The 23031-nt window shown below is 43.8% G+C and overlaps 1 protein-coding gene across 1 annotated transcript in view; it reads right to left on the bottom strand.

Moving 5' to 3' along the window:
- The window catches only part of LOC130130478 (adhesion G protein-coupled receptor L3-like), a 257830-nt gene that overhangs the window by 101083 nt on the left and 133716 nt on the right, over positions 1-23031 (bottom strand). Inside the window, exons 5-6 of the mRNA XM_056300187.1 lie at positions 11486-11500; positions 7777-8586 (exon numbers count right to left, since the gene is read on the bottom strand). Coding sequence (XP_056156162.1) covers positions 7777-8586; positions 11486-11500 — 825 coding nt within the window. The remainder of the gene's footprint in view (positions 1-7776; positions 8587-11485; positions 11501-23031) is intronic.

Genomic DNA, 23031 nt, shown 5'->3' with positions numbered 1-23031 from the left:
TGATGTATAATGGGGTGCCGAGCAGAGCAAATGAACATGCCATATTCCCAACCACTTGAAACATGAGCTTGCCTGCTCGGATTGGGAAAGATTTTATTCACGTTCCTTAACAGAAAACGGATCTGGTATGTGACGTACTTAAAGCCCTAACAAAACACAACAGGCACTAAGTGGGTAATAATGCAGTATATCACAAATTACTGTTGCATGCTGGTGAAGCATAAATACTAACAAAGGTGTCCCGGCACCCCATTTCCCCTCTAAAACATAAAGCTGCGTTACTAAACAGTCTCACTGTGTTTGTTTCATGGAACATCATTGCACTGCCTGAGTGTGTGTGTGCACGCAGTATGTGTGTATTTGTGAGTGCGTGTTGGAAAGGTAATATGGCTGTTAGCATAAGTTTCAGTCCAAACCACATCAGCACCCATCATCACCCCTGCCTCAGACATGACAACCCCATTGCAACAGGTGCACCAGATATACATTAAGTGTGTAGGCCTGCATACAGTAGAAGCATAGCTTACATTTCAAAGACTTCATGGAGCAATTATTGTTTTCCTGCGATGGTGACATAGCATTGGTATTGCAACACCACCCTTTGATGCATTGAAATCAAGAAAAAGGAGTCTATAATGGCATACTTCCACCCCCGGGCGATTCGATACAATCCAAGTGTGTCAAATAACAGCCAGATAGGGGTGCTGGAGAGTTCGCTGTGGATTTAAAAGAACGGCAGTTTGCAGCTTTAACGGCACAGTGTCGCTTTCAGATTGTGACAATAGACTCTGCCAGCCTGCATTCACTGCTTAGCCACTCTTCATCAGTTTAGTATATCTTGGTTACTTCCAACTGAGCCAAGATGGTCCAGAGTGCCGCAAACATGCCAGTTTCGGCATAAAGGTTGGGGCAGCTGTCCCTCAGGCCCCCTCGGGTCCAAGCAGAGCTGGCACTGTGCCCTGACCAGATGGCAACATGTGGTGAGATAACAGCCACACCAGACAGCAAGGGTATCTATGACACCAACTGTGTCATACCCAACCCCCCTCAAATGCAGGAGGAACAAAATGACAAAGGAATAGCAGAGGGGCTTCTGACCCCAAGTGGCCCATTCAGAGATCAGAGGCTGCCTCTGTGTACTAACAAAGTACTGAAAGGTGAGACGAGGGGAGTGCCAAAATGGGAGGTATCTGCTATATCCATACCGTCAACACGTTTGCTAATCTAAGATCTTAAAGTCAGACTGAAATCGAAACACTAATATTTTCTAACATCACCTGTTACTTTAATCGTCATGATTTTTTTTCCGTCTCGTTCAACTGAAAAATAAAATATGTAATTATAAAAGGTAGAATTCAGTTTTTCTATTTTCAGTTCAGCTTCTCTCAGCCAATCTTTTTTTGCTCATTTACATAAAGCTGATCAGATCAACTCATCAAAACATGAAACCCCGCCCACCCTCACTTGTACTTGTCACGCAAAGGTCTGCTCATGAATATTAATGAGGACTAGACCACTACCTCACAGTTCTTGAGGCAGTTATGGATAAAGGGGAAAAAAAGTTTTCAAAGAAACAGGAATTTACAACAACAACAAAAAAAGACATCTACAAGGTTTTAGACATGAAAAGTTAAATATGATTACTGATTTTGGTCCGACTTTAATGTTAATTGGGGTTTTTTTTGGGGGGGGGGGACAAAGACAAAAAAAAAGTTTCCTTCGAGAATCAAAACCATGAATTTTATCCAGTGACACGGAAACATAAATTAAATATCCAATCCAAGTCACCTGCATTTCCACTTTCTGACAACATATTAGTGGTGCAGACACCAGGGGCAGGTGTTTGAAGCTGGGGGGGGGGGGTTCTCCCAAGTGGCTGACTTTGCTTGGTGAGCCGGTGGAGCGGCTGGGACTCAGGATTTGTGCTTCATGCTCACTGTGGCAGACACAATGGGGTCAGACAAGTAAAGAGAGCATGCATGACTTCTCAAGTCAGCCTTAAGGAAACATTTGCTAGATGTGAACTCTGGGGTTTCAACTTCACTCCCAAAGGGGAAGTAATCTCATTTTATTTTTTATATTTTTGGACATTTTGACAAACAACAAGATGCATCACAGGGCTACTTTGAGGGTGAGAATCAATGCTTCTTTCATGGGGGGGGGCCACAAATGAATTAACTCCATCCATATTGCCTATGTCATATGGTTGTATCAAAGATGACAAGACCCATGTGACATAGGCGACACACGTGGGGTCCAGCGAGTTGGAGCAATAAAATATGAGGCGAGTAAAAAAGGTGACATGTCAGCGCTCGCCGACTAAACTCTGGGTAGACTTGTGAGAAGCTGGGATGAGATTTTCTACCACAACATTGTCACCTTCAGTCTAACCCACACCTCCATCACCGCCCTGCACAGCCTTTTATATCATTTATACATGGAGACATCCATCACTGTCCTCTATGTCTACACCCCTTTATATCCTTCATACATGGACACTGTCATATCTGTCCTCTACATCTACAACCCTTTATATCCTTTATACATGGACACCGTCATATCTGTCCTCTTCATTTACACCCCTTTATATCCTTTATACATGGACGCATCATCTCTGTCCTGTACAGCTACACCCCTTTATATCTTTTCTACATGGACACCATCATCACCGTCCTGTACAGCTACACCCCTTTATATCCTTTCTACATGGACACCATCATCACCGTCCTGTACAGCTACACCCCTTTATATCCTTTATACATGGACATCTCCAACACTGTCCTCTTCTTCCACACCCCTTTATATCCATTATACATGGACACCCCATCACCGTTCTGTACATCTACACCCCCTTATATCCTTTATACATGGACACTTCCATTACTGTCCTCTACACCACTTTATATCTTTTATACATGGACACCTCCATCACTGTCCTCTACATCTACACCCCTTTATAACCTTTATACATGGACACTTCCATCACTGTCCTCTACATCTACACCCCTTTATATCCCTTATACACGGACACCACCATCACTGTCCTCTACATCTACGCCCCTTTTCAAAAAGTGCTTCATTTAGAGAAAAGTGTTTCTGAATTAAGATCGTATGTGATTTCTTCAAACCAATTTTTGTCAGAAGATACACAGAATATCCAACTAATAAAATACAGGCAATCTCTTTCAAACACTAGGGAGGTGATAACATATCAATATGCTGAATATTGATCAGCACGTTGAGGCCTAAATATATTATAATTACAGTAAAACCTCGTGTTTTCTGCTGATTCGCTTGGGTAATGTAATACATCTGCTGACCAGATGGAGCCGGCATTACATTCTGCCGCCACCTGTACACCTAGCCAAAATCCGTGAGTTTGCCAAAACTGGCAAAGAACTACTCTCTCATTTACATAAAAACTAAACAGATGGAGCACTTTACTTGTAAGGCAAAATGGAGCCTAGATATTTTATTTTAATAAAACTTTTGCATTACATGAAATTTTGTCGCCATTCTTATTATGACTGAGTATTATTATTATTATCATAGGGGATGATCCGCTGTGGCGACCCCTAACGGGAGCAGCCGAAAGTAGTAGTAGTAGATTATTATTATTATCATAGGCTACTTAACAAGTTTATAAGCTGGTCTGCGGCCAAAGCCAGAATTTTCGTTTTGGAATTTGCTGATCAATAATCATCAAGACGGTTTTTATGATCACTGATACTTAAAAGAGGAATTGAAGACAGGCCTACTTCAGCCATCTGACATTTTACCCAAATTCTTATCATGATTGCCCTTTTAATATGGAAATGAATGACCATGTTCATTCATATTTTAGTCCACTTTGGCCGTTTCAGTATTCCATATTTTTACTATGGTATTGTATTACATGGCCATGGAGGAATGGGCCTTCACAATACATTGTGGAAAAGCAAGTTTGTTTTCTTTTGTTGCCTGTGTAAGAGCTTTTTTTCCCCTTAATCTATTTATCCATCCATCCATCCATCCATCCATTATCCGAACCGCTTATCCTAATTAGGGTCGCGGGATGCAGGAGCCTATCCCAGCAGTCAGTGGGCGGCAGGCGGGGAAACACCCTGGACAGGCCGCCAGTCCATCACAGGGCCTTCATCTATTTATTTCTGGGTTAATTCATTTTTTATTTATCTTTGGGCTTTTTCATCACTCTTTAAACAGACCCACTGAGTAATTCATTTCTCACTCACCCTTGCACATTCTGCATTGGTTTAAAAGAATATCAAAGGAGAGGCTGGTGTGTTTTTGTCTGCTGGTAACACTCAATGTAACGTTTTTCATCATTTTTTAAAAAGCGTTATCAATACAAGTTGTCATGGCAGCTATTTTCATTTTGAAATTGTCCTTGAAAAATTTGTTTGATTTTATATATATATAAATAAATTCTGCTATTTCTCCTGTTAATTAAAGCATCGGTCTATAATGGTAGACACTTTTCCTTTCAGTGGTGAACAACAATATACAACGAGGACACTGGAAGTACAGCTGCTCCAATAAGTAGATGTGCAAAAAAAGTCAGATATTCAAATTTATTCACGATTTAATGCCTTTAGAGCTCAATGGTGACGCCTCGGATGGAAGCGCCTTCTCATGTCAGCGTGAACAGACAACAATCCAAATACTTGTCCAGACATTTCCAGATATTATCACCTTTTTGCTTAACCCCCTGCCTAATGCACTGTAGCATGTGCAATGCTTTGGAGCGTGTGGTGCTGCATGCTGCTTTGGGCCCCAGCTGTGGATCTGAGCACATCTGTCCTGCTCCATTGCCCCTATTGCATGCCCCATTGGTATGGCACCTCATGCATGGCCACAGTGATTGAGGGAGGTGCAGGGGTCTGGGAGGGATATACAGGTGATAGTTAGCTTGTGATTAGCTTGTGACAGTTAGGACAACCCTGCACTGCCACTGATAACAGCCACAACAGTATCATCATGACCGTTATCCGTTTATTTTTGACAACCTGGGTCACATTTTCATAGTTTTTGCCTTTGGTTGTATATCAGCTATGATGTCATTTATTCGCTGGCTTCATTTTAGAGGTCTTGGACATGGCCGCACCACTGGACAGAGCTTTAAATCAGTTTCTTATGAGGTAACCGAACACGAGTGTCAGAAATGTCTCCACAAGTCCAATTTTATCAAATTGTCTAAACCAAGTATTTATTTGCAGGTGAAAGCGAAAGTGTGAGTTAAAGGTTATTACCTTAAAAGTCGGACATTATCCATAGCTGCTTCCTGGTTCAATTTGCAGGAATGACCAGCCAATAGGTCCTAGGACACACTGATAAACTAACCAACCAGCAAAATTAAGATGATATCTATAATGGAAAATCATGTACACCACCCAACTGAGATATCAAGGGTTTTTTCTTTGTTGTCATTGACGTGTGGACGGTAAACAGGGAGGAGGACTTGCACACCTTCATGATGAACAAGTCAAATGTAATGCAAGTGGTGGAGACAAAGTGTAAGATGCTGTTGCAAAGCTGTTTAATGGTGGTTCCATGTCCAAAATCTCCAAGATGAGGCCGAAATTAAATCATAACCGATACGCACAATGGCAAAAACTAAAACTACAAAAATACGACCCAGGTAGTAAAATTGACATGCGGCTATCCTCCGAGGTGAGCCCCATATCATTCACAGTCAGTGGTAAAGCCACCTTACAACAGTGACACTTGTGCACTCTGTACTGAACGAACTAAAAAGTTATACTGTTGTGGCGTCCATTCAATAACCACTCTTTTAATTTGTCTGCCCGCCTCCGAGACTTTATCCAACTCTATTTAATAGTTTATTAGCGCTACTCATCTCGTCGCTCTTCCGTCTCATCCGCTCTTGCAAAGCAACCGACTCCTCGTCTGCTGTTTGAAGGTCAACCTAATTTATGCAAACACAGAACGGCGGAGAAACACACTACCGTATAAAGGAAAAACGTCCAGGCAGTTGATGTAGTTTCTGAACACTGGATCGAGGGTCAGTTAAACGCACGGACGTCTGTACGCGTTCGCACTCCTTCCAAGTGAGTTTAAAAACTTTGTAAAGCACACAAAAAAAAAAAATGTTAATAAAGCAAAGGTGATAATGGCGCTCTCCTGCCTTCACTTAGCTGCGTCTATTGATTAACTTGACATTGTGACCATGGCCAACAGATGAGTTAATACAGAAATGTATCTCACTTGCTTCGAAAGGGAGTTTCATTGTCTGGAACGTGCTCAGGGCAGAGCAGCGAGGAGCTGTGGAGCATAAATTAAGATGGCGAGAAGCAGGTGCTGCAGCAACCTCCAGCGCACGGAGAGACAGGAGGGGTAAGGGACTTCACAGTCAAATGACTTGTGACAATTCTGACTACAGCTGTTGATGAGATACCACAACAGCAGCTACCTCGGTGTGTCACAGAAGGCCCCCCCCCAAAAAAAATCATGTGTAGACTTCACAACAAGCACCGTTTATTTATGTATTTATTTATCTAAAAAGAGCAATGGAAGTGAAGGAATTAGACTTTTCAAATGAATTTCAGCAAGTTTATTGTGAGCCATCGCCCGCTCCTTTGCCAAAGCGACAGCAACTGTAAAGGGAGCGACTCGCTTTCAGGCTAAACTTAGAACATGAGCATCTTTTTAAGGATTATTCACCTCGAATACTACAGACTTGATGTCAAATCTGAATCCAGCATGTGCGGTGAAATTCTGAGGATAGAAATAAACTATTTTTTCTATTCTGTTTCTGTGCTAATCAGTTTACTGTCCCCCCCCCCCCCCCACCTACAAAAACGGGAACTTAACATGTGACTGTACATTGCGGTACGCTCTGTCAGGCATGTGTGTAAGGAACCTGCTAACATCTAGTTCAGCATCTCTGATATATTCTCTGCACCACTGCACTTTTATCACCTCTTATTTTACCTGTATAAGTCAATCCTTGTGTATACATCTGCAGATTGTTGTGTTGTAGTGGTGTTATTCTATGTTAAGTACACTGAGAGAGCGAGTCAGATTCCATGTAGTGCAAACCTACATGGCCGATAAATCTGATTCTGATATGACAAAAATATGGCGATAGCCACTGCATTTTGGCACAGCTGTTCTGGGGTTGTTGTGTATTTAGTTCTGGTACCATCTGAATGGCTAATTAAAAGAACAAGGAGGTTGCACATGCAGCATCATTCAACGCAGCTCATTATTACCAGCCCACACTTCCAGCATGCCAAATTTCAGCTTGATGAGAAGCGTGTTATTGACATATCTCACTCACCAAAATGTCTATAAAAAAAAAATTTGAAAAAAAGCTGTTTTGCTACAATAACTTGTAAAACATGATGTGTGATCTCAGTTTCTATTTTCAGACCTCTCAAATTTTTGGTAAAAAAAAAAAGTCACACCATTCTGACACCTTAAATACGTGACATTCTGCAGTTGTTTCCATCTGAACGTCTTTGTGCCAAGATATAAGAACCTGTTAAGCACCTAAATCTTATTCAATTAGCATTCACATATGCCTCAGCCTCTGTGAACGATACTAAACTTTAGGCTGAAAATTATGGAGCGCTTAAATTGTATTTCAGATGGCAGAGTAGCCTTGTAGTTAAGAGTCAATCATTAAACCCCTGTAAGACCTTAGGGAAGCCAAGGGAACTAACCTTGAGCTCTGCAGAAAGAGGCACGGAAATGCTCCCGAGGACATCCATAAAGTATTGAATTAAGGAAATCCTAAATGTAAGGAATAAAAACTGGACTTACCTAATCTATTGTCCAATGCTCCAAAGTCCAGTGAATATTTGACGACGTGGTAATTGTTCCACACGTACAGCAGATTGTCCCTGGGATTGTAATCCACGGCAGCAATGTACTGGTAAGAGTTGGGGAAGGGGATGTCCAGGAAACCGTCTTTACTCAGCTCCGTGTTGTAGATGTAGTCAATCTTGTTCCCCGTAGCCTCATTGTCGTCATCCTCATACACAGACTTCACTACGTAGAGGATCCCGCAGATCATGAAGGCGTTGGAGGCTGAGCGCTTGTCGTAAGCGGTGTCCCACGTACCCTCGACCCGCAGCGTGTAGGGGTTCAGCTGGCTGATGACAATACGCCCGTTGTTCTGCTCGGTGGCGTAAATCACCCAGAGGCCATTCTCGTCCACAGCCAAGTCGATGTCCGACTTCCCCCCCCAGCGATAGGGCGAGGTGTCGTGGTAGTTAGCGCTGGCAATGATGGCCTCCCCGCTCTTGATGCGAGTCCGCAAGTCGAACTTGACAATGTTGCGGGTGCGCTCCTTGTTGAAGAAGAGTGCCCCATCGTAGACGACGAATCCTGTTCCGTCCACGCGGTGTGGGAGTTTGTAGGTTGTCGTCGGCCTTCCGGCAATGAAGTCTTCTTTAGAGGAATATTCGGTCAACGTGTCTGTACGGTAGGGGGTCCAGGGCATGTAGTAGATCTTGTCTGAGGCCTGGAGAGGGTCTTTGCACCAGGCACCAGACTGGTGGTCTGATTCAAAAAGGTGTTCACTCTGGTAAACCCCGCGCAGAAGCCCTGGGCACAGGAATACTGAGGAGCCAAAATGAGGAAAAGACAAAGCCCAGAGTTATTTTGGCATGTATGACGAACCGGTTAAATTATAGTGCAAAGTGAAGAATGAATCAAGAGGTTCCTCTATGACAGGTCAACATATCAAATTAAACATTTTGATCATTCTGGAGATGCATACTGAAATGTAATCTAGAACAGACCACTGGTTATGTGAATAAAATGTAATCGTGATGAAAACTCTCGCTACTTTCAGATTACTGCGAATAAAAACCGAATGGCATATTAAATCAAACAGGACAATTTATTCAGAATTTAAAGACATGGCAATAAATTTCATTATTTCAAGCTGTTCCCATATCTTTTCACATTTTTTCCCGTTAGTGTAGGAGATTACGGTTTACAATTTGTGTGTATGGCACATTTTTCATAAACCAAATGAGCAAATGAGAAAATCTTGCATTCCTCTCGTTCCAGGACACCTCGGCCATTAGTTCTTGACAGTGAAGTTAATAAGCTTACATTCTGATTTTTAATAAAGACTTATGCAAAGCGGGGTGAAGTGACTAAGTGGAGGTGAAACGGTTATCTTGTACCTGATTTGTTTTACTGTACAGAGGTAATGAGATGCGATTTGACACTTACCGAAGAGACTTCCTCAGACACACACACACACACACACACACACACACACACACACACACACACACACACACACACACACACACACACAGCTCGACAACAATTTCTCTACATGCCACCTCATCGAACATGAACATAACAGACCTTGAAACACTGATCAATGCAAACACAAATTGATAAGAGTTCATCTTGCCTTCTTATTGAAGCACATCCAAATCACTCCGGTGCTAGAAATAATATCCAATATAGATAGCGTTACACAAAGTAAACTATTTTGATTTATGCCAGCACTTATTATTGGAAGTAATTACTATATTAGTATAAACCTTTGGGCATTTTTCCATTATCACATCTTCATAAAACAGAGGTAGTCTGTGACGTGGTTTAAAATTAGCCCTCACTGTACACTGATTATACCTTAAGCTTGTTTGCACTAAAATTTGATGAAGGCCACAGGAGTGCAACGCTTGCAGGCCAGTGATGAATAACCATTGCCAAAGGTGATTTCAATTTAGTAAGAACTGCGCTAGAGCGCTAACTGTGCTTATATATATTACAGTACAGCACAGCACAGTACAGTAAAGTACCCACCAGCTGCAGTAAGCACTTCTGATGAAAAATGAACACATCTTCTGCCAAATACCCGGAAAAGATTGCGTTAATCCTTCGTTAGGAGTGGCAAATTGTGTCATGGTAGGTGGTGGGGGGGGGGGGGGGCAGAAAGGACGCATTGGCCAAGAGGCTTTAGCACTGCTTATACTGTAAGTCTGGTGGAAAGTAATGATAAAGTGTTAGGATAGCTTCTCCCGCTTCCATCTGAGTTATAGTTGGGGCCAGAGTACACCACAAATAACTTAAAAAAAAAGAAAAAGAGAGAGAGAGAAACCAGAGCGTATGAGTGCTCCTTTCATTCTGATGTGCCAGTGGGCTGACACTGTGCTGACAGTTTCTATCCAGAGATCCATCTAAAAGGTAAAAGATATGTTCTCAGAGGAAGTGGAGGGAGGCGGAGAAAGCGGGGTGGGGTGGGGGGGGGGTTCCTCTCCCCTGTAATCTCTTAAGATTAAACACGTTGTCTACCTGCAGGTGAAAAATGTGGCGAGATGTGTCCCGTCGACATCGCGCCTTGGCACACATCTCAGCAGTTGCACCGCTAAACGCCGGAGAGAGTTCTTCCCTTGGTTTGAACAGACAGACTGAGCAGCGGTACAAGGCCCCAGTAGGTAACCCCCCCCCCCCCCCCCCCCCACTGACTGAATACCAAGTCTAGCAGACATTTTAAAATGTGGTTTTCAGGGATGCAGGCACGGTGATGGAAAGAGTAAAATGAAGGTTACTAGATTAGCGGACAAAGGCGATCATGAATTTCATGGGGAAATTACACAAACTGTTTATTCTGCGTGAGCCTTCATTCCTTCACTCGCTGTCCCGCAGGCGTTGATAACGTGTCTATGAACGACTTCCGTAGGAGAACACAATCCCTGACTTGTCTGTTCAATATTTGCATTTCCACTCCAGAGATTTCAATCTGTCTTTCCAGCTAAATCTCTGAAAAGTGACTCGATGAGTTTTCCCGGTGCAAAACGTGGTACGGCACTCCAGACAGCATGGTCTGGGGGGCACATGTGCAGGACCAACATCTGTTCCGTAGCATCGGACGGAGGACGATAATGTATGAATATGGGCATCTACGATCTCTCTCCGATATTGAGTCGTCCCCTGAAGGCCAAAGCCATCATCATGTTAGAGCTACATTAAAAAATGCTGACAGATCACTGGGTGAGATATTGATCAGCCCATCCATCTCCCCGATAATATCATGCTGGCCATAAAACAGCATCGGAATAATTTTATGTTGCAACAGGACACAAAAACAATCCCTGGGTTAGCTTTAGGTGCAATACGCTGAATATTGATCAGCACATTGTTATATTGAGAAAATCTCGAGGCGTCGATATATCAAAATTACAGTCGTTGCAAATCAGCTCTTCCATATCCCTATTTACATTTTATTCATTACCAACATGCAAAAAAAAAAACAGGCTTTTGAAGGAAGCGGCTCAATCAGTTGTTTGGCATGGAAACGATTTTTATTTACTTTTAATGTCCCTGATCCTGTCATTTTCCCCATGAAAGACACATTCATCACCTGCACCACACAACGAACAGGTAGTTATGAAACAAAAACACATGATGTCAGACATCTGCCATCACCAGGAAAGGAGGAATGGACCCAGATGGAAACCCGTGTGAAATAAAGTAGTTTGTATTTAGTTACCTTTTTGTTCCACTTCTATTTTAGGCATGACGGGGAGAGAAAGAAAGAGAAATAAAGAACAGATTAATTATGTAATAATTAGAAAGTCTTTTTTTTTAGCCTCGAGGTCAGATAGACAACAACAGCGACAAGAACAAAATAAGGTTAGTAATGACAATACAAACAAATACAGAAAAAAACAAAAACCATTCAATCCTAAACTTTGGGAAAAGAGAGAAAAAAAGTGCTAATTCTGACTTCCACCTGTAGGAGAAAGAAACATTAAATCAGAGTTTAGAGCAAGTTTTGCATATGTGTGTGTGTGTGTGTGTGTGTGTGTGTGTGTGTGTGTATATATATAGCGCCAGTGTCAACTAGAACAAGTTAGTGTGTCGCAGAAATTACTTTTTCATGCAGTCAACCCAAAATGGATCTCACAAAATTGCCCAACCAGAGGCAGATTTCGGCACCCATGTGTAAACTGAAAGCGAAGTCAAAGAACAAAAGTAAATGGCACGCCCTTTGCAAGCTGTTGGATTGGAGATCCCTTACAAAACACACTGCTCAAGTCTCAAACGGCTCATTTGTAATTAATATCCAGAGCAGATTGAGAGGACTAACACTAATTAGCACATGGTCACCTCATTTATCAGATACATTCAAAGGGAGCAAGTGGGGGTCCTGTTTCTCAACGCACACGACTCCGACTCACACGCATCTCTGTTACGCCAATCACACTTACCGCAAACTAGGAGCGGACCAAGCTTAACCCGCTCATGGATATATTTTTTTATGCATTTCGTCAGATGCCACGCTCACAAATCATATAGAAATTCTTCATTAATGCCTAGAAAACAAACTCTTTACATCTGAGGTAAACATAGTTCCAGATGTGGATGAACGTGGGAGTGAAAGGTTGCACGAGGGAAAGGTGAGCGCGGGAAAGTGGAGTAGGGTGAGGGCGCCGACAACGGGGAAAAAAGAGGGAATTAAGTCGAGCTACGGCACATCAGAGAGGGGAGAGGGAGAGAGAGCGAGCGAGAGAGAATGATTGGGCTTTTATCAAGAAGTAAGTCATAAAGCTGTATACTGGAGCGATGTGGGAAACTCTCTAGCTGTCATTGAAATACCATCAATCCACACCAAGCTGCAGAAACAAACAATTGCTCTGGGCCACGTATGAATCACCGCCACGGGCGTCTCCAAGCCGTCAATATTTCTGGGTTATTATTTTCTATTTCATTATTAATGATAGCAATAAAATATCCATAAAAAAACAAAAACAAAAACAAAACATGTACCACATATGTGGACCTTAAAGACCACGATGGGGTAAACAACCAAAACCCCTCGATCGAAGGTGTCTCACCTCCTGTGAGCCGCCGCGCAAAACGGACCCCGGCGGGACAACTGGCGTTCCTGACTAACTGATCACCAACGGTGAGAAGGTGGGGAAAGGGGGGGTTAATGATCTATAGAAAAAGGCATTAGCAGCGGGTATGTGAGAAGTGGTATGCGATGTAATATCTGTGGGGGGGGGGTGGGAAGGAGGAGGCGAGGCGGTGTGAGGCGAGGGGGGGTGTGTGTGTGTGACGGATGCGGATGAGATCCGTGACATGAGAATAAGCCTCCTCCTCAGGGGACAGTTGCCGTCGCTCATCGGGATGGGATAGGCAGCCAGAACGCACCAAGGTCACAACTCAGACAACTCCAGCCAATTTGTTGATCTTGTGTCAAGTCGTGCTTTGCCATGCCGGTGCGCAGAGCTATATACCTGCGGAAAGCACCTTGGCTATCCAAATTTAGTGCACTACAGAGAGAGAGAGGGAGGGAGGGAGAGAGAGAAGCAGAGGAATCGAGGAAGTGCGGAGAGATGCAGAATTGATTCATTTGAAAGGCCTCTCCATTCCACCCCGCCACCTCCATTGTGACCCTAATACGATTTTGGTCATGGCTTTCACTGAATCACTAAAAAAACCACTCAGCTCTCTCATCCTCTCGTTCCTCTAATCTCTCCCTCCCTCCTGTCTCTCACTCTGTTGCTGTGTCTCAGATGTGAGGCGAACATACTGAAAAACATATATGTAATATATATATATATATACGTATATATATATATATATATATAATAAAAAATAAATAAAATAAGTATCCTTGCAGCAGAGCCGGTATAGTCTGTATAAAATGCTCGCATTGGCGTGAAAGAAACTGAACTTGAATGGCTTATTCATTCGGCGCTACCTGACAGAAGTGATTGCGCTGATTGATCGGTACTTCCACTCGAAGAAAGCTCAACACAAACCCTTCCTTGATCTTAAAGGTAGAACGAGTAGGATTTGTCGGTTGCGGTTTGTAAACACAGCATTCAAAGTCCCCCCCCACCCGGCTCAACGTCACCAGAAGGGCACGCCCCCTGACCGCAGTTGCCAGAACACGTCCCAGTGTACATACAGGCCAACTCCGCATCGCTCTTCATCCACCATCCTCTCCTTCAGTGCTCACCAGCGGGTGGAAGCCAACCCCAGATTCACGCCATTGTCGTGGCTTCCTCTTGGATATGTGCTTATGATCTCGATCTGGCACCTGGTCGCCACGCTTTTAATAGAGTCCAGAAACGCCCAGAAACGTCCCGTACACAGCAAAATATGAAAATACAGGCAGAGGACGGGGCCTCTGCAGATACAGACACCGCCGCGCACGTCTAGTGGGTCATAAGTGATGACTGAGAGGGATTACGTTTGTATTCAGTTGTTCAATTCACAACTTTATTGCAGACTCGGGATCCATAACAAACAAAGACAAGGTAAAAAAAAAAATGAGAAGAATGAACAAAGCCATAAAAGATAAGAACCGTAGGTAAAAGATAAACCCTAGACAACACATAAAGTAAACACAATAAAATAACATAAAAGGAACAAATCAGTGTTTTATAAGAAGGCCGCTATACGAGTGGTCCCACTGCCGGGACTGGTATGTGGCACTGAATCTTATATTAGTTAAACTCTTGATGATCACATAATCAGAGTCACTGAGCCGGCAAATAAATTCATACATAAGATTTCGTAGAAGAGCCTGAAAGGTACTGACTCCTGCAGCCACAAACTTGCACTACGCCATCTAGGTCTTTTTACTAGTATTCTCGTAGCATCATAAGCCACTCGAAGCCTCTGTAAGCTTGCTTTTTTATTTGTATGAGTCTATACGTTTTATTTTAGGAACACCCTACTCGTTCTGCTTTTAGAGAGTTGTTCATGCAGACCTCATGTGGTACGAGAAGGAGACAGATGTGATGCCGCTACCACTGCTATCCGTTGATAATGACAATGCGGCTCACACCACTCCTCGAGAAACTGTACATCATCATAATCAACTCTTAAATGACATTCGATAAAGGTGACCGTCAAAAACAGTTTGACCGTTTCCTCATAGGGACATCTCAGGATGCCTTACCCTACTGCGACAGCCACTTTAAAAAAAAAAAGAAAAAGAGCCTAATCATTAATTTTCTTCTGTAGTTGGAAAGTTTGAGACCTTTTGAAAGATTGCCATTTATGCAAATTTCCGCTACGGCTTGGTGACAGACACCTACGGCTTCATGCCAGGCTGGTGAGCCAAAGTTTCAATTCATCTCGATTTCTCCTTCCCAAACTGCACGAGAAAAGAAGAGGCGCTTCCTGTCTGCAGCTTTACATAAAGATGTTTTGCCGAACCGGGTGCCAAGGCTGCAATCTCTATCACCCCCACCCCGATTCCACTGCTGATTAGACGGTGATGCAGAAATAAGCTACACGGCTCCATTGTAGCATCAGGAACAACCTGTGAGAACAGGACATCTTTTATTTATATCGATCACTAATCTGGGAATCTTGAAAACCCTCGATTTAAAAAAAAAACCCAGCATGGGTAGTTAGTATGAATGGTTATTGATTTATTTGTTCACTTTTAATTCATGCATTTTGTGTGAAAGTGTTGCATTTTTCATGTGTGATCTAATTTGTCTTGTATCTTGTTTGGATGGTTAAATGAAAATAATGAGCATCTGATTGAATCCCCCCCCCCCCCCCCAGATCACGGCATCCCAGATTTCATCGCAATAAACTCAACAGGTTAGTGTGTAAAAATGATAATCTGCCGGACCGTGTGTCGGCAGACTCTGCGATTAACCGTTTGGATGCTCCACATTTAACCACATGTTTACTTGTCTAACTGGTGGAAAGGCCTCCAAAAAAAAAAACCCAACGAGGTTGCATTTGCAACACGTCCCATCCGAAACAGCCACTGCCGTTTCTAAGGTTACCGCAGAGGACATAGCACGTTGTTCTCTCATCAGATGCTACACGCCAGCTGTTAACAAATATGACACACCTCGCCACTAAGATGGCGGAAGCGTCTGTTTGCATATGGGGGCGACTTTTCCGGTAGAGGGTAAGAACAGAAATGATCCATATGGGCCCTGTGTGCACGTCCATGTTGATATTCTCCTTCCGTCGGAACGCGCTGAACTTACGCATCCCTGCCGGTGTACGACGCCGCCGCCTCTGCATACTATAGTTAATAGTAGTTTTGTTCCAACAGTAACGCACAACTTCAATCATAAATTCTCACCTCGGAAGGCCACCGCGATTACTTATTGCAGCCTACTTCCTATGCAAGACATGCCCAGCGGCGAACAACGGGGGCCCTTTTTGCTGCTGCGAGCGCCAAACCCCTCGTGTGAGCGGCAGCTGTATGGATTTTCATTTCAATAATTAACGCTTTCCAATTTCACACTAATGGCTGAGAGGTGTCGGAATGGTATCATTAGCCGCTAATAGAGATTCATGGTAGAGTGGTGGCAATATTTTTTTGTCATATACACCCCCCCTTTTTTTTTCTCCCTGATCCTAGGAGTTGAGGACCAGAACCCTCGAAACTGCGACCAGCCCACTTGGTAATTAATGGCACAAATTAAGGGGGCATTGTGCCTAAGGATGGGGGAGGAAACCCAGGCTACCATCTCTCTTTCTCTGTCATCTCTCTTTATTCCTCTCATCTATTTTTTCCCCTTATCATTTCCATCTTTCAGCTCCTTTATACTCTCGCCATCATTTTGAGTTTGCATATCTCAACAGTGCTCGTTTTCTCTCAGCCACTGGGCCCTCTCGCTGCTACCCCCCCACACACACACACACATACACACACTCCCTTCTTTCGCTTACTCAGTCTCCTCCCCTGTGTCCCTCCCTCTGTCTCCACCTGTCTTTCCACCTCCTACTGGGGAAAGAGCGGCGCTATCTCATAACCTTGAAAATGCCAGGAGCGCTGTGTTGGCGTGTACGCGCGTGTGGGTGTATGAGCTCTTGTCTCTTTGAGGGACAGGTGCAAGGACTTGGAGCCCAGCCAAACGGCTACCCACCCGGGACCGGCCGACAGGGGGAGAAGATAGAAGTACAACGCAGAAGGGGGGGATAAAATAAACAAATAAGATTTCTGAGAAGCATAACTGCAACTGGAGCAGAAATAACCTAATTGCACTTCCTAAAACATGCCTTCATTTCCAAAGGACCTTGAAATTGCAGAGGGGAAGTGAAGGATGGAGTACAGCCGCGTGTGCACGGCCGGTTTTGGTGGAACCACGAACAAAGATAGATAAAGAATACATGAATAAATAAATTTTTAAAAAAAAAGGACAGAGAAAAAACGCTTTGAGTACAAGGGGGTAATCGAGGGAGCGACCCTCCATGTCAAAGGATCAATCTCTAATTAGAAAGATGACCTTTACCCTGAAAACTGTCTTAGACATCCGTGCTGTGTGTGTGTATGTGCGTGTGTGTGCGTGCTCGCACATGCACATATACTCAAGGTGATGTGGTGAACTGTTCTTAAATCTAAATTCTTACATAACAGCTAAACTTATATGGCTTTCATTCAACATCATTCAGTTTTCATTAAAGAATGAGCACAATGCCGGATAATGAAAACACACAAGAACACAAGAATGAATACAAAGCTTTGCTTGCAATGCAAACAGCCTTGGTCTTATGCCTCCTTCTTAAAGCTTAAGTTTTGTCTTTCTCCTGCATGAATGCATTTCTGCAACACGTCCATAAAGGAAAGTGGACGTCCCTGTGCTGTGCGTGCTCTACAACGCGGGAGCGTTCCCTCAGAACAAGAAACTGATGGATTACAACGGTTTATACAGCTATTAGTGGAGGACAAAACCATTTCCATGTGTCCACGTTCACCTCTTTCACACCGCCACTTATTCACATTTGCAATCACAGCCTTCCTGTGCAATTACTGCGCCTTTCAACCGGGAAAATACGGGCATAAAAATGGGGGGACATTGTTTGTTTTCCCCTTAAAAGTGTCTTCTGATCCCCACGCTGCGTCCCCAAACGCCGAATATCTCGTTACGCGGCAAAACCTTGTGAAAAACTTGATTCAAGCATCCGTTAAAAGTGGGTGTGTAGGTGGGGTGTTATCAGCCCTGCTTGTTGCCGTTATTATTTAATGCATCAAGTTCACTGCACAACGTGAAGTCAAATTTGTGTTTTCCATTCTTCCTAATGGCTTTAATTCATGATGCCACCTATAACAAGCGGCGATGACAAGAGATAGGGAGTTCCTCCCCTTCCCCACGACGGGACCCTCCCATGGCAGTCAGCCGCTCACGTGTGGGTGGGACAAAAGCGGGTGGAGAGCTGCAATGGATGAGCGGGCGTTACAAAACGTACGGGAGTTACTCGCTCGTGAAGCGTGGAGTCGCCTCAGGGCGCAGTTCAACACCGATGGCTGAGGTATTACGAAACCCTCCTCAGTGAAATCCACCCGTCTGCATAAAAGTGATGACAGCTGGTGATCAGAGCCACCTGTAGGGGTTAGGGAGTGGTCAGCCGTCGCTGAATGATGAGACGACATTAAGCCCCCCCACACACACACACACATGGAGAGAGGTGAAGGCTGGACGTTTCAGGTGGGGGAAAGAAAAGAGATGAAAAGAAAAGAAAAGCTTTTCTTCGGCCTCTGATCATGCCAGATAATGCTCACTGGCATTTGGGAGAGGAGCGAGGAGGGTGTGGTTGCGTGATAGATCTGCTGTCCCGGTGTTGATTCCCCACCTTCGGCTCTGACGAATCTGGATCGGAGAGCTCAGGGGCAGGAAAAGCCACTCAGCTTCTCTGCAATCTGCTTAAGCAGATGTACTGATAATGTCAATTAAAGTGATCAACACTTACAAGTGGTTTATGAAATACTGGATGATTATGTGAGACAAGAGCGCCGCCGCAGGGTGTTTGTGTGGCAGGTGGTCGATCATGTCTGGAGGGTGTGTACGCCTGCAGCTGTTGCGAGAAAACTCGTAACATAGCATCAGCTGAAACATCTCCATTTTGTTGTGGGGTTTTTTTTTGGGGGGGGGGGTCCCCGGGGGGGTCCCCCCCTTTTTCTCCCCAACTGTATCCGGCCAATTACCCTACTCTTCCGAGCCATCCCGGTTGCTGCTCCACCCCCTCTGCCGACCTGGGGATCACATGTCTCCCCCGATACATGTGGAGTCGCCAGCCGCTTTCGCCAGGGGGACATAGCACGTGGGAGGATCATGCTATTCCCCCTGCCCCCCTGAACAGGCGCCCCGACTGACCAGAGGAGGCGCTAGTGCAGCGACCAGGACACATACCCACATACGGCTTCCCACCCGAAGACACGGCCAACTGTGTCTGTAGAGACGCCCGACCAAGCCGGAATTAACATGTTGGTAGGCAACGGAATAGATCGCTATGCTACCCGGACGCCCTAATCATCTCCATTTTTTAACCATAATTCATCGATCAAACCACCCGTTTTCTGGATTCTCCTCACGCCTCTCGGGGTCACCAGAAAGCTAGGAAAGGGCTAGAGCCAATTTCAGCATGTGACCTTTTGTATTCAGTGTTGGGGAAAGTGTCTGTACAAAACAAGAATAAAATGGACAGGGTTGTTAAACCGGGTGCCAAAACAACCGGGGAACCAATGTGCAGTATTACAAGTATGACAGACCAGCTCATCATGAATGTATGTAGCTCACAAGACCATGGCAGATCCAGTGAACCCTCTATTCTCTGAATATGCCCTTTGTCCTTCAGGGTGAAGGTATAGTGTGTGTTTGAACACGTGACCAAAAGTCACCAAAAATGTATGATCGGCCATGTTGGAGGATAAGAACGCTGTGGGCGAATTGCACTTTAGCAGCAAAATCGTCGTCATCGTAATCAGACATGCCTTCATCTTGTTTAATTTACACATGTGGTAATAATAGTGATAAATGTAAACACCTGTTGTGTTCCAAAAATCACTGGGCACCAAGGAGAACAAGCCGAAGAACTGTCAATTGAGCGACGTAGGCTCGCTGCTATCAGTCGAGATGGCCTAACCGAAAAGATTTTGAAAAATGATCGTATTTGCGGCGAGCACTTTTTGAGTGGAGCAGCTGCACAGCCGTGGGATACATGGACTCCTGACTGGGTACCGAGCTTAAAACTTGGACAAGACAAATTTGAAACCCAGAACGAAAAAAGAGATGAAATGCAGGCCCAAAGTGACGACGGAAGCGGGCTGCTGAGAAAGAAAATGTGGAACGAGAGGAAGCAAAGGCTTCAAAACTAACTGAATCAAGCTTTCCAATTAGACATCTTTAAGCAGGGGGATATTTCTGAACAATCTGATCAAATTTCTGATGTTTTGGAAGAGCTATCCCTTACAAAAGATGCAGCCACATCTACAAATGAATTTAGCTTTTTTCTTTTTTTTTCAAAATCAGGGAGCACCAGTTAGGGTTCTCGATGAAGGAGAATTTTCTAAGGATGATGCCATGGTTAAATTCTAAAGAAAGCATTTGATCTTGTGGCGCCACATGTTTTACGTCAACCGGCAATTTTAACAAAATTTCAGGAATTTGTGAAGTTACGCTTGAACGTCCCACATCAGGACCTTTCTTATCGATTGTCTGTATCAAGGCCAGTTGTTTCAAAAGTTGTTAGTGCCTGGATTGAAGCAATGGATGCAAGATTATATGTCTTGTTTATAATACAACCAAGAACGCTATTAATAAACCCAGAAACCATGTGATTGTAAGCTTGAAGGCTTCGAAATGCTTTGAACTGATTTTTTTGTGTAAAAGCTTGTGTTCAAAACAAGATATGAAAGAATGGCACAAGATTCAATTGGTGGTAGACATTCTGGACTGAACTTCTGAGCAGGAATGAACAGTGGATCTATTCCAATCTTTTTTATCTTCTCTCGGTAGCGACTTTTCACATCTCCTTCGAGTTTATCCGCATATGCCGATAGCATTAGTTTCGTGTTTACATCGTCACTTGCCATTTTCAATTACGTACATCCTCCAACATGGCCGCGGCCTTGTATTGAAAACAGGTGTGATGTCACACGAACACACACTATAGCGTGCCCAGGATGCAGACTAAAAGAAGCATCATATCCTTTGTCCCAGGCAGCATGCGGCTCCTTAACAAGCGCTGATCACAGGGTCTGAATTTGGCACTTTCTGAACTTGCACTTGACGTCCTTTATCGATTTCTGCAATGACGTTTTATGATGTTTTTAAAATGCTTTATGTTATATTATGTGCTGTCATGTATGTTTGTTGATGGGTTTTTTTTCTTTGATATTCTCTTATGCTCTTTGTGCAAAGCAAATCCCCCTAGGGGCAACAAGGGTTTCATTCATTCATGTTTTGAGCAGAAGGCAGAGAGACACCCTGGAAAGGTCAGAAGTCCATTGTAAGGCATTCATAACTTTAAACCACTGTTCTTGTACCAACATAAACAAATGGACGACAATGACCAGACAACACCTGAGGTGCATAAATAACAACTATGTCAGCATTATAGCCATGCAGCCCCATCTTGGTCACACAGGTGGTGTTTACCGTAGGTGTGACCACAGCATAATGGGGTCTGTAATCACACCACATTATGGCCAGGCTGGACTGTAAGTGATAGCCATGTGTAGAGTATCAATTTCATGGTTTCACCTGCCAGTGCAGATGGACACTGGTTTGGAAGCAGGTGCTGAGCAAAACGTGCCAAAATAATCTAACTCTTTTTATTCAATTTGGATCCCTCAAACCAGTTAGGCATGTTATTAGAGATTGATTACTTATCCATGCGAAGTGGACTGAAAACCAATTAGATATGTTGGAAACAAAAATTTGGCTAACTACCTGGCAGGTTGCCGTTTCGTATAGCTCAGGATAGCACAATTTGATTCAAATCAAAGGTTTTGATTGCATGATCATTTGTCTTGGCTTACTTTCAGCGAGTGAGCTCTGTCTGACAGGCCTGAGCTGGATCCTGCTGTGCAGCACAGAGTTTTACATTGTCTTTATAAGCTGCAAACAGTGGGGGGACCTAGTAGTTTATAATAGCTATGGATTGCCAAGACGTTGAGTTCTTTTTTTTTTTTCACGCTACTTTTTCTCTCTGTCTTCTCTCCCTGTGCCTACATTTCCACATTCTGCATCTGTATCTATTCTGTATGGAGAAACTTCCAAAAAAAGGCTTCCTGAAAGGATGTCAAATTACTCCCAAACCACCACCACATACACACACACACACTCCACTATTATTGCAAGCACTACAACCATCAACACCTATTAGCTAAACGAGAAGGCTTTCAACATTTGCGTTGACCTAGATCAGTCAATTTAGAAATTAAAACTACACACAACAAGCGGCACATCTAATTGCTCATATTAGAAATGGGAGATGGGGAAGAGGGAGGGAAGCTTCGAGAGGTACAATAACCAAGGAAAGATGCTGTTAGTCACCGACAGAAAGGCTGAAACGACATTTGGCAGAGCATGACAACACAAATTTGGACGCCGTTTCTTGAGTGACACCAAGACAACTCAGGAGGGCCTCCAAGGTGTTGTGGGCGCCTCTTAAAAGTTGAGAAAGAATGCTTAGCTACGGGTTGCACAATGACCTTTGGGGATGGTACTTGTTAAAGCAAAAGTTGCAGCTACAGAGTGAGAGCGAGAGAGAGAGAGAGCAAGCGAGAGAGAGAGAGAGCGACCGAGGGGGGGTTTAATAAGGCACTAAGAGAATAGATAGGCATCTCTCCAGCGAGCCGTGCAGAGTCAAGGTGAGAGGGCGGGGCAGAGACAGATGTCAGCTATCGAAGCAGAGTCATGTTTATGAGTCATCATAAAGGGTTGGCACACCACTTATGCCTGATGGAGTCTTACTAATCTTTAAAGTGCATGGGGGATCACGTACAAACGGTGCTAGTACATGGAAAGTGAGCGAAAGAGCTCTGGCAGATAGGGAAATGAGCGTGCTCAAGTGACGTCCACATGAAGCCAATATGGTTACAATGAGGGTTCAAGAATATATGCATATAGCTAGCTCATAAGCGAGACTGTGAGCTTATTGCCTATGATAAAGCTGTCTGAAATACTGCACATATAAGCTCAGCGCCATCTCTTTTTACTTAATGTTTAATACAATGCCACTACTTCACACAAAGCGTAACCCATACCTCATACCAAGTGATTACTGAGGTGGCAGTTGGGATGAAAACGTGATGGA

The sequence above is a fragment of the Lampris incognitus genome, chromosome 20, assembly GCF_029633865.1.
Source record: "Lampris incognitus isolate fLamInc1 chromosome 20, fLamInc1.hap2, whole genome shotgun sequence".
Classification (NCBI taxonomy): domain Eukaryota; kingdom Metazoa; phylum Chordata; class Actinopteri; order Lampriformes; family Lampridae; genus Lampris; species Lampris incognitus.
Note: the sequence above shows the minus strand (reverse complement) of the source record. Positions and strands in the feature narration are given on the sequence as shown.